The sequence below is a fragment of the Psittacula echo genome, assembly GCF_963264785.1.
Source record: "Psittacula echo genome assembly, chromosome: 2".
Taxonomy (NCBI): domain Eukaryota; kingdom Metazoa; phylum Chordata; class Aves; order Psittaciformes; family Psittacidae; genus Psittacula; species Psittacula echo.
Genome location: NC_137737.1, coordinates 15245459 through 15258443, shown reverse-complemented (window position 1 = coordinate 15258443; position 12985 = coordinate 15245459). Strand labels below are relative to the sequence as shown.

General features: G+C 43.4%; 2 protein-coding genes across 2 annotated transcripts in view; one reads left to right on the top strand and one right to left on the bottom strand.

The window, feature by feature from the left end:
- Positions 1-304: 304 nt before the first annotated feature.
- Positions 305-3839, bottom strand: LOC308217627 (U6 snRNA-associated Sm-like protein LSm5; the record flags this gene model as incomplete). The annotated part of the gene is made up of 5 exons (XM_080610811.1): positions 305-337; positions 2128-2200; positions 2819-2846; positions 3077-3172; positions 3794-3839. 5 exons carry the CDS (start codon positions 3837-3839, stop codon positions 305-307), a joined length of 276 nt encoding a protein of 91 aa, XP_080466937.1.
- A 3517-nt stretch (positions 3840-7356) lies between these two features.
- AVL9 (AVL9 cell migration associated) overlaps positions 7357-12985 on the top strand; it is a gene marked incomplete at its 5' end in the record, with an annotated part of 32738 nt that continues 27109 nt past the window's right edge. Inside the window, one exon of the mRNA XM_080611521.1 lies at positions 7357-7422. Coding sequence (XP_080467647.1) covers positions 7357-7422 — 66 coding nt within the window. The remainder of the gene's footprint in view (positions 7423-12985) is intronic.

Here is a 12985-nt window from a genome sequence, read left to right as displayed (position 1 = left end):
GACTTTCCACTCCATCAACCAGTTATAAAAACTAACTTGCGCACTTAAATAACAAAACACAGTAACTACCAAAAAGAAAGCCTTTCATTCAGGACAGATTAGTGCATCTTTACAAGAATGTAATGATTTCAACTTACAAAGTCAGCATCATCATTAGCAGTGCACCCTTCCTGAAGAGGAAATCCCTGTCTGTTATCAAATATCAACTGCAAGAGTGTGTAAACAAAAGAAACAACCAACAAACACACCCATATCCCAAAAGCTCTATTATATACATGTCTTCATAGACGACAACTGTATCAATTTATACTTCAGGTCCTTCTCCTCCAGGAACCAGCTATAAAAGAATAAGACAACTGTGTGTTAGTGCCATAGATTTGAGTTTTACAGACTCGTATGTGACAGTTCTTGCTTTAGAAGATTTTAGCAGATGGAGACTTCATGGTAGACCACAAAAGTGGTGTTTAGATTTTATATTATCCTCCTCTGGCAACAGAAGTCAGTTACTGCCAGAGAAGCACGTGCCAAAAAGAATCTCCAAAACACGAAGAATGTTTAACAAGACACAAAGGAGTTCCTAGGTAAGACACGTTTTGGGTTTTGTCTTTGTTACTCACTTCAAGGAGATTTTTTTGTCTAGAAACACTACAGCTTGTTTTCAGAAAGACATAGAACATGCTTCCTTTCATGTAAGATTTCTCCAATTGCTCATTCTTCCCCAGACTGTCGCTATACTGGGAAGTTGGTTTCCTCTTTTTTACTTCTATTGCTAAGCATGGCTCAAAAACTAATAGAGCCTGAACCCTTCTACAGGCAGCAGGATAAGTCAGCACAGCATTTTCCTGTGAAGAAAGTAAAGAACTTACTTTAAGACAACTGAACAACAGAAAAAGAAATGCAAAAGGAAAAATATGAACAAGGGGAAAAAAGAAGAGGATAATTTCTTTCACTGACACATTCCTAATAGTTAGCTGAGCACTTCTAAAAACAAAGAGCTCTGCTGCTTTTGGGACCAAAGTAAGAAAAAAGTCTAAAGCACAGTTTTCCTGATGTGGGAAGATGTGTCCCCAAAAGAGACACGAGATCTAATACAGAAACATATCCATGTCTTGCTGAAAATCTGCACTCTAAGAATCCCCAGCTTCTGCTTCGAGGGCAGCATCCCACCAGCTGAACTGGATGGTAGTAGTTTTATCCCATACAAGAAGTCAGAACACACACTGTCCTTCAAGGATGCAGAACAATAACCAAAGCAGAAAAAGGCTTAGAAATGAAGTCAAGATGGCACTTGCTGAGACACACAGTGAGGAGGTGCAGGGTAGATAGGACAGCAAAATGGAGATTATTCCTCATTCACACAGAGCCAACTTGAGTCTAAGTCAGTCTTCCTCTTCTCTTCCTACAAGATCAGGAATGCCCTTATGTAGGAATTCCAGACTTCAGTGCAGACAAGCAAAAAACTCTGGGTCTGCTTCTGTAGTATTTAGGAAGTTGCAGAATCCAGCTTAAGGATGCATAATGATATCTAATTACTGTTTCAGTACTGATCTATACACATCAGCACATGATAAACAAAACCCACAGTGCTTTCCATCTGGCATCATCCAACAGACCTCCAGATATTTTTTCAGAGCACATAAAGGTATATACAGCTCTCTGAGCATCAGGTGGATAATCATCACCAAATGACTCAACAAGCCTGTAAGCATCCAAACTGCTGCAAACCCATTTTTATATACAACAATGGATAAAATCTATTCCACCTACATACTTAGGCAGGTCAAACACTCATAGGAGTTTAAAGGCACTGTATGAACCAGCCTCCAGAGTGGGTAGCAAAACCAGTGATTCCCTTGCACACCTCAAGAACTGAAAAACATTCACCTAAGTAAAATCAGGGTCATGCTCTTTCTGTTATTCTTTTTAAGCCGTAACATGAACCAAGTAAGGCAATAATACCACTTTTCCAGTACCACTCAAAGACAAATATGCCCTGGAAGGTATTTGAAATTACCTTATGCAATGGAACTCTCTGGAAAGCTCAGTTTAAAGTAATTTAACTTAGTGCTGACAGACTTACAGGTACAGAAAATAAATGCATGCAGCCTTTTAACCACGATGACTTACCATTGTTATGTTATTTCCATTTAACAATATCTGGTCCAGTTTTGTGATTCTTCTGCCCTCAGGTGTAATCTCACTGAAGCAGCATTAGAAAAAGAACATAAGAACATGTAACCAGGGACAATGATTCAAATTTTGATTACAGAACTGACAAACATCTCTGCATTAAGATGACAATTGCTGGAACTAACAAAGACATCAGCCACACTGCAGTGTAACTGACCACCTGGGTAAAGAAAGCTACCTGGCAACTAAAAAGTTCCATTGTACTCTTCTGCTCCGTACATAAAGACATGGATTCACCCTGTAAATCTTGGCAATTTCTTGACCAACACTCAAAATAGGTTTCAAATATAAAAAAGGCACAGCCAAATAATAAATACTCATCTTTGAGTCTGCCAGCTTTTTAAATCTTTGCTTAGACCTTAAGGGAATGTAAAGGTAAACAAACTACTGGGAAGTTCTACACACAACCCATGCAACATTAAGGCTACAAAATAGGAACCTGATTACAAGTATATATCATGCAACAGCTACTCTGTGACACAGCTGTCCTGAACAGATCACCACCTATAGTTTAAGTTCAAGATATAAACTATTCAGCTGGCAAGTATTCAAAAAATTTAAAAACACTTTGCTTATAGATTTTATACAATAGTTTTTCCTCAGAAAACCAAACAGAAATAATACTTACAATTCTGTAACATCTTCTAACACCATATCTGAATGCCCAGATTCAAGGAAAATAAGACCCAGAGTCTTAAAATCAAAATACTTAAAGTTATTTTCATTTTTACTGAACTGTGATTCTATCTGTAAAATAAAAATACCAGAATAATACAAGTGACCCATACAAAAAGTTTCTTTCCAGTGAACTCAAACCTTTCAAAGGCAATCAATGAATGAGTTGAAGCATAAAGCATCTGGCATAAACATTTCCATCAAAGGGTACTGACAAAGTCATCAAATCCTAGAAGCGTTCCAACAATTTCTTTGTCACTCTTCATCACAATATGAATGCGGGAGCCTATGCATTTGTCCACAAGCTCTGCAAATAAAAACAAACAATAAAGTTGAAAGGTACAAGAGACTGTTCTATGGAACAGTACACTTTTTTGAACAAAACCCCTAACATTGTGTGCGGTGGAAATGTCTTTTTAAAGGCGTACATGTACTGCTAGTACACGACCACGTTTCTGAGGCTGGAACTCTGCAGGAAGACGTTCCCTTCAGTGAGAACACTTTAATGTCATAGAATCATAGCTTGGGTTGGAAGGGCCCTTAAAGCTCCCCCGGCTCCAACCCCCTGCCACGCGCAGGGACACCTTCCACTAGAGCAGGTTGCTCCCAGCCCCGTCCAACCTGGCCTCAGGCACTGCCAGGGTGCGCAGTTCATTACCGCACACCGGCCGAGCACCAACACTCGGCCCCAGCCGGTGTCTGCTCCACACCCACAGACACCCACCGGGATCCCCGTTTACTGCAGGCGTCTCCCGAACTCGTCCACCCCATTCAAGCTTCCCGCCAAGCGGCAGCACCGCCCACACCAACCACAAGTGCCCGCAAACAGGCTCTCCCTCCTCTCCCTTCCGTCCCATGCCATCCCATTCTGTCCTGTCCTGTCCCGTCCCGTCGCACATCGGAGCAGCGCAACCGCACCACCAATTACCAAGCGGCAGCAGCTGAGACGGATTGCTGGTCGCGGTGGCCGCCATATTGGACCCAGGCCTGACCAATCGCTGCCACCTCCCGCTTCAGATGTGAAGGGCGATGCGGCAGCCCCGACGAGCGGATCGCAGAGCTGTCGCTCCGCCGTTTTCCCATGAGTAAGTACGCTAACCCACCCTTCAAATAGCTCTTCTTTTCGCGGGGAGTGGCAGGTGGAAAGCCTTTAATCGCTGTACGTCAGAGCTATCTGTATTTCCCCACCCAGATTTGCTCATTAATTCACAAGTGGGCTGCAGCAAGAAGGATTTTTGGAAGCTCTTTTGGGTACACACATGGCTTGGAGCAAAAATCACTGGCTGTTCAAACACACTTTGCTTGCTTAATACTGCAGCACTGCGCAACCTGCTCTAGTGGAAGGTGTCCCTGCCCATGGCAGGGGGTTGGAACTGGGTAAACTTTAAGGTCCCTTCCAACCCAAACCATTCTATGATTAGATAAAACTGGTATTTCACATCTAGAGTCACCACACATCTTGTGCCAGGCTGCCTCTGGAAGAATCAAGCCCAAATAAATTCCATCCTCTGCCTTAGAGAGCATGAACCTTTGGAGGATGTAGAGCTGCTGGCTGCAGGGCGGCTAGCTCAGTTCTTGTGTGGTTAGTTCCCAGGCAACTCTGAATGTTCACAAAGTCAAACCCAACCTCTGGCATCAGCAGATGCTGTGTGGCTCCACACAGGATCACTTCACGGTGACCAGAGCAATGCGAGGCCAGACTTGCCTCATAGCAAGGGTGCAGGGCTGTGTCTCTCCCTGGAGCAGTGTGTGTACAAGGTGGCAGTCGGGGTAGTTGTAATGATGACGTAAGTTGGCACAGGCAGAGTGCAGGGACAGCCACACAACCACAGATGACATGCAAAGAGGAAGCTTATTTTCATTATCTCATCACAGGATCCCCTGAGCAGAACCCGGGCAGAGGCACAGGCATCATGGAGCTTGATCCATGCTGGAGGATCACTGACACTGCTGTCTTCCCTGTTAATCGTGGATTCATGCAGGCTTTATTTACCACTGTGCTTTGATCTTCTCCATAGCAGGACAGAAATTTCAAGTGTATCTCATTGGATGTCTCCAAGTCAACTCTACTTGTCAAACACAAAAAGATAAACAATTAGTATGATATGCACTTTTTCTACAGCCCACTTGCAGTATATTTCTCAATGTATAAAAAGTCTGATTCACCTTCCAGTAAAGTGGATTCAAATCCATTCTGTCAATTCCAGGAATGGATGATAGTCCTTAGGCAGTTTGGTTCAGAGGAAGGTAAGGAGAACTTGGAAAATCTTGGCTAGGCAGGCTTACAAAATGAGTCTTCCAAGAAGTAAGCCTTGCTTTGGTAGGTTGGTTCTGAGCTGGTAAGTTCATGGGTTCTGTTTGCAGATAGACATCTGCAGAAGACATCTACATGGGCACAGGGACAAGACCAGCAATGGGATGGAAAACAGTCTCTTGAAAGTGGCAGTCTTCTATTTTTGCTTGCCATTTTTGCTCATGGAGTTTCCCAAACCACTGCATTACATGCAGTCTGACATGGAGACTGTCAGGAAGTGAAAAATAAGGAGGAAACCCTAGCCATTTAATCTAAAAAGCAGTGTTGGCACAAAACCAAGTGGACACAAGAACTCCTTGTTACTGTTATAAAATGCAGAATGACTAAGGAACTGGTGAATGGACGGGGCTTTGAGCAACCTGGTCTAGTGGAAGGTGTCCCTGACCGTGGCACGGGGATGTGGAACTAGAGGAGCTTTAAGGTCCCTTCCAACCAAAACCCTTCCATGCTTCTATGAATTACAGTTACTATGGTAATGATACAATAGATTGTGATTCTTAAGTAAAATATTTACCTCTGAGTAACAGAAGAACTGTAAGACTGAGTTTTCATTGCTGTTTGTTAGCTATGCACCAAGAAAGAAAATTCCTTTAGGAAAATTCTGGGACTTCTCTAAGAGCTTCTTAGGTAGCAGCTCTCACTTTCTTTCTCATAAATACACGCTGGGTGAGCTGTGAAAAAAACAGAATAAAACACAGATTATATCAATCAGTTTTCCTACAAGAGGTTGATGTTGTCAATCCGACGTTTTTACTGTTTTAGCAGGAAAGAAAATTTCAAGCAGAAAAAAAAATCTAATAATTTATTTAGAGAAGCAATAAGCCATAATTATCCAGCGGTATCATATACTGATGTCTCTATAATGCAAAATCCATAGCAGGAAGAGTGATGCCAGACTGCACTTTCCTCAATGAACTGAGTATGAGCTATAAACACTCCCATGCACCTTTGGGAACATATCTCATTACTGCAGTAGACAATGGCTAATACTTCATACCCTTTTCCTTTTATTTCTTTTTTATTTTTTTCCTTTTCCTTTAAATGATACTAAACAGTAAGTTACAGACTAAAACTAACAAGAAATCATTCACTTGCCAGAGCTGGACTGTTCTTTGTAGCTTATCCTGTGTTCCTTGCAGTGTATTTTTTCTATAATGGCACTTCTGTTGCAGCTGAGGAACCATATGTAATTATATGCTTTCCTGTTATAATCTGAGCCTCTGGGTACTGTGCTTGTGTTGAGATTTTCTTTAAGCATTATTCTTTTACAGCTCTTTCAAAAATAATCTCTTCCTCCAATTTCTACCAGAGAACCTTAATAATTCAGTTTTTACCAAATGCTGTTGATCTATATAACAGAATTGAATCATAACACAGGTTAAAGAGGAAGGATGGCCTGAGTGCACTATGATTTTAAATCACATTAAATTTTCCTGTGCTCTTAGGCAAACCTTTGAACAGTCTTTCTAGGATATAGAGTCATAGAATGGGTTGGAAAGGACGTTAAAAATCATATAGTTCCAACCCCCTCCCGTAGGCAGGGATCATAATATACATTTAGCAGCAGAGCAGTGCTGACAGAAGAAACTTTTACTTGATTCTTCTCATTTTCAGCATCCAATCTGACAAACCTGGACATCAACCATCCAAGACTCCCTTTTGCGCTGCCATTAACATGCACGGCATGAAGGATGCAGCCGAGGATGTGCTGTCCTCTGCGCTTCGGGGGAGCTTTGAGAGATCTGCTCAGAAAAGTAGGCCACCACCAAGAAGAGGCACTATGGTGGGACCGGGACTGGCGGGAAGGCCTCAGCGACTCCACTGCCTCGCCTCCATTATGCTTTCCTGGCCGCAGGGTAACACGCAGCCGCACGCCCTGGCAGTGATTCCGATGGATTGAGGTTTCCTCCAGAATGCCCAGCAAAGCGAGAGCCCAGCAGCACTGCTCCGCAGAACACGGCCGAAGACACCTCCTGAAGGGCCGGGTCGAAGCGAAACCCCGCCTTGGCAACGGGGCAGACGGAGGGAGGGAGGGAGGGAAGTGCTGCCGGTCGCGGCTGGGCGCTGCGGAAGCACAGGCGGTCGGGGCTGCGTCCCTGTTGGACTCTGGGCGGCAGGAGGCGGAGCAAGAGCCCGTGCAGGGTGGCATCCCCCGGAGCGGCCATCGCCGGGGCTCCATGGAGAACCGGGGCCCGGTGTTGCACATCGTGGTGGTGGGGTTCCACCACAAGAAGGGCTGCCAGGTGAGGCGGTGCGGTACCCGTCGTCTGCCTCCTCCGCGCTCTCTCCCTGCCTTGCTTTGCCCTCAGCCCGCGGCGGGGCGGCCCGGCTGCGGCCCGCGGACAGGCTGGAGCCGCTGCAGGAGGGGCGCGTCCGATGGGGCCGGGGAAGGGGATGGCAGCTTTGCTTCACCTCAGGCCGGGCTGGAACCGGTGAGGCACCGCTGATCGCAGTAGGGCTGCGGCCTCCCCGGAGCTGGGCCGGGGGTTCTCTCAGTCGTGGGGCCATGACTCAGCCCGCCCCGGGCGGTGGTTAATGTTTGCTGGGCTGTGTACGTGACCGCTCCCGGTGCTGTGGGTCGGGCGAGTTTGGTGCGTTCAGGCCGGGAGTTAAGAGAAAAACAGATTTGTTACCTGCCTTCTGTTCCTGCCGGGCTACTCTCTCAAGGTACAGCTTGTGCATACGCAGCCTGGTGGCCTCAAGGAACAGGACTACCCGTGATTTAAGTTTCGAGTGTCTGCTCCCTTCTTGCATAAGTGCTTGGCTGCTTCCTGTAGCCTGTAAGGTAGAATAAGTTTATATTGTGTATTTCATAGGTGTGTCATGCTTGACTTATTTTAACCCTTGAAACAAGGGATGCAGCTGGGCTGCACGTACAGTTGCTTTGCTGTGACAAGACAAGATAGATGTAGTGATGGACTTACAGTGAGTCTTTGTCCATGGAGCATCCTTAGTGTTTACAAAAAATTGACAAAACAATAATGAATGCCGTGGTGATGGCTATACAAGAGTAGGTCTGACACAAACACGTTTCATACAAGGTAGCATAGAGTTAAATTGATCTTTGTTAATGCTTAAGGAAACAAAACAAGCACAGCATAGTAACGTGTAAAACCATTCTTCATACCAGCATATGCTGCAGCAGAAGTGCAATAACTGTTTGTAGGTATTCTTCCATCGCTTTTTCTGAAAGATCTGCAAAGTTTTGGAGTGCATCGTTTCTCCTCAGGGTGTTTAGGGGCTGTTCACATGTGGATGTTCGCAGGATCTTCCTGTGAAGTGATCAGATTATCTAGGTTGCAAGGTTTGCAGTATTTATCAGTCACTTTTTTGTCAAAGACTGTGAGGAGATGAGTGTTAGTTGGTTATCAGTAGGAGGAAGAGCACATTGTTGTTGACCTCTTGGAAAAGGCATACGTTGGAGATAAAAGCAGAGATCACTTTTGTTGCTTCTGGTCTTCTGCAGCCTGTATTTTTTTCCTTGTAATGTTATAGAGTGTTGATGCAATGAAAAAACCACACACAAACCCTCCACCCACCTATACATTAGTAGCAGCGAATTTTATCTTGCTGCAAGTAAAATGTTTGTAGAGGTATGCTTTCAGGTGTTGTCAAAAATGGGGTCGGAATACCTCTGAACCAAATCCTTCTGTAAGTTTCTTAAGAAATGAACTGGAGAAGTTGGAAATTAAGGCAGTCGGGGAAAGGGTTAAGGTAGCTGTGTCACAGGGAGAACTGCAGGAATAGAAGGTCAGTTGGTAGAACCACAAACAGCCAGGTTCCCTAAGGGAAATCATAGAATAATAGAATAGTTAGGGTTGGAAAGGACCTTAAGATCATCTAGTTCCAACCCCCCTGCCATGAGCAGGGACACCTCACACTAAACCTAAACTAAATCTAACCAGAAATCTAATTTCAAATGTATTCTACTTCTGACTTAGCAGATTTGTTACTGAACTGTAGCCTCCTAAAAGAACTGGAGGCAGGGAGCTGCACAGCTATAGCCTAATGAGTTTGACATCAGTAGCACATGAGTCTCTAGAGAACTGGTGAAGGAAAGAATTAATTAACAACATGAAACTAAGTAGACTGAGTCCTAAGGGCATTCACTGGAGATGGATCATGCCTGACTTACCTGCATCTCTTGCAAGAACAAGTGATTTACTTTCTCTGTAGAACAAAGAGGGAATTTTGAATCTGCCTGCAACTTGCAAAGAGATCACACAGTGCTGAAAAAAAGGTTTTTTTCTGAGGTGGAGATAATGGAGAATTAGCACATGACCTGGTACCTGAGTAAGGAATAGTATGAAGGTGAGGAAGAAGCAGCATATTGTGTCAGAATAAGAGCTGCTGGTCTGAGAGGTGCTTGCAAGGGATGTTTCTCAGGACTGAATTTGGGCCCACATATATGGTACTGGTGTTGTGTATACAGTGAAATCTGAACTATGGTGAGCAAACTTGAGGAATCAGTGTTACAAAGCAAGACCAGAATGTTGTGGAAGAGCTGGATGATAAGGAATGCTGGAATGATAGCGATGGGGTGCATTACAAAGGCATGCAATAGGAGTGAATAATAACAGTACAGCCTTGGGAATTAACATGAGGACACCTGTGGAAGAGCAAAGTGAGACTGCATATGATGAAGGACAAGTTCTCAAAGTGGTGTGGTTCTGGGGGTGAGAGTGGCAGCAAATGTAGTCCTATAATGTAATAGTATTTTTATTGATGCATAAAAATTCTGATCGACCTTTCAGAAGAATGGATTTGGATTCTCTCTGTCACTTCCAGGAACGGATGAGATAGTCCTTGGGCTGTCTGTTTTCAAGGAGAATGTAGAAGAGCTTGTCTAAGTAGGCTAACAGTATGAATTTTGAGGCTTTCAGTTGTCTTCATCTGAGGACTGTTAAGCTGCCTCTGTGAATATGGGAAGATTCTTCCCTTTTCCTGCCCTACCTCTTCAAAGCTGGAAGATAGAGGCAGTTGTGTGTTAAGCTGAAACGGGGAACTGAGATGACGAAAAAGCAAACCTTGTTTTGGGTCGGTTTTGAGGTGGTTGGTTCACAGGATCTGTTTGCTGGGTGGACATAGCGGAAAACAACTACAGGGGCACAGAGAGACTAGTAGGGGAGGTGGAAAAGTGTCTCTTGAAAGTGGCAGCCTAGGACTTCTCATTTTGATTGTCATGTATGATAATGGCCTTTGAAATATTCATTGAACAACTGCATCAAATGGAATTGGATTCCAGGAAACTGTTGGAAAGTAAAAAATAAGGAGGAAAAACCAATCATTTAATCTAAAAGGCAGTGTTGGCACAAGAACAAGTGGATATGAACCATCTGTGGACACGCTGCAGATGGCAAGCGAGAAACCACTAAGTGCAGAAAAGCAAAGTTCCAAAGCAGCAATTCAGGGTGAATTTGGGGAGCTTAAGTTGGAGAGATCATACAGCTAACCTGCCTGTTGTAAAGAGAGTTTACCTGGTTTGCCTGAGAAGGCTCCTTTTGGGTTCTATGTTTCCATTTCTCTTTTCTCAAAGAGTCTTCCTAGTGAATGCATGTGGAGTTAGATATTTGGATGGATTTCTTGATTCTTGGTGTTTTCATTAGCTGACTTTCTCTCTGAAGCTGTGGTATGGAAGAAGGGGGAGAGAAATATATATGTATTGTAAAGCTGATGTGTACAGAGTTGTGTAACTTGAAACTGAGCTCTGACATTATGGATTCTCTGTCTGGGATTGCTGTTGGTAATGGAGGTAGTTGGATTCTTACACATTCTGTCTTACTCTGGCTTGAGGCTGATGTCTGAAGTGTACAGGTCTTCCTGTTGATTATCTTTCCATATAAGAGTCGTTTAATCTATAGAGAAAAACTTCTATGTGCAGTTTGGAAATGTACAGGAACATACTTTTCTTGCATAGACTTGGAAAACAATCCACATGCGTTTGTTTACAGATGAGAAGGACAGTCAGGGAATTGCGTTGTCTCCTTTCAAGGCCCCACTGTTGGACTGTTGGTCTTTTTGCTGGGTGAAGTAGAATTAGGCTTGACTTTGTTTAGAATTAAGAGATGTCTAGGAATGAGCGAGTTCACTTTGCTCTTTTTATAAACTCTTTTGAGAACTGCCTACGTTTCCAGGTCTCCTATGCCCTCGACTGTAGCACTTGCTTCCAAGAGGAAAATTCTGAGGCTGTTCTCTTCAGAGGATTCCACAGGCAGCCTTTCTGGAGGCATCTTTCTTTTGTTAAGGGCAACACTTCCAGCTTGTTCCAGTCCCTGCTTGTTTGCTGTTGTTCTCCTAAGACTCTATTTTTCTGGAGAATTACTTTTTTTTCACTTCTTGGTTTTTGTCAACCCAGTATTTGATGCGATTGTTAGATGTGCTTGATGCTCTTAATCATGTAAGTGAAGTAAGTGCTTTGTTGTCTTTAAAGTCCTCTCTCTGTTTTGGGAAGCACAGTAGGCAGGTATTAAGCAATAAGTAATCTCCTCTAGTGATTAAATGAGATGTTAAAAAGAGCAACAGAAACACAAAATAACTTGGAAAGGAACTGGGCTGAAATCAAGCTGAAGTGCTTGTCCTGTCTCTATTGACAGTAACCTTTAAACATTAGCTCAATTCCTTTTGTTTTCTTCCCTGTTTGTAATAGTATTTAAGCGCTTCAAAGGGCCATTATGAGCATGAAATCTCTAGATGAAGTTAATCCTAGCATAGGTTGAGTAACAAAGATTACCCTGTTGTCTAAAATATGTGGGTTTGTTTATGTTCAACAGGTTAAAACTTTGAAAGAAGCTTTTAGCTTTTATTAGAAAGGCTATTCAAATTAGGATGGGATGCTAAAAGTTTTAGATCCACAGTGTATTTCTGAGTACATCTGTACTTGCTATCTCACATTTCTGTATACAGCGCCACAGATTCTGATCTCTCATGTAGGATTAATGGTGGGTTCTGTTTTTTGCATGTCTCTGTAATCCACTTATTTAGTGTTTTTTGTTCGTTGTTCAACTGAAACTTACAGGGGTTGTGGATTTCTGTTTGGGTTTTTTGTTTCTGTGTTTAGTTGTTCAAGCTGTAAGAGCGCTATGCTTTGACAATCTTGCAGTTGCTTCCCTGAAGTCCTAGACAGGAAGTAAAGCGTTTCTTTGAAGGATCCTATACCGGATATTTTCTCCTTAGTTTTCTCCTTATTTTCTCCTTGAGATGAAGTTCCTAAATACCTGACTGCAGCTATGTGACACTTCCTGTAGTCAGTATCATCAGCTTTCATCCTATAATCTGTCTGTTCTTTATATGTCTCATAATATGTGAGTAGTTATTTAAATGTTCTGTACCAGAAATCTTGAGCTTTCTCTTGAATCAATGAATTAATTACAAGTGCATCTAGACATAGGACAAGGGGGAATGGTTTTAAATTGACAGAGGGGAGATTGAGATGAGCTCTTAGGCAGAAGCTCTTCCCTGTGAGGGTGCTGAGGCACTGGCACAGGGTGCCCAGAGAAGCTGTGGCTGCCCCATCCCTGGCAGTGTTCAAGGCCAGGTTGGATGGGGCTTGGAGCAACCTGCTGTAGTGGAAGGTGTCCCTGCCCATGGCAGGTGGTTGGAACTGGATGAGCTTTAAGGTCACTTCCAACCCAAACCAATCTGGGTTCTACGAATACTAAATCAGTAAAAAAACCTTATTTTTGTACCTCTGTCTCACCTTTCATCTACGTATTTCAGAATGCTTTCAAATAGTAACTTGGGCTCTCAGCACTTGTAGAGGCAGCAGTGTAATTTACATACATCTGTAACAGAGGGAGGTTCAAAGCT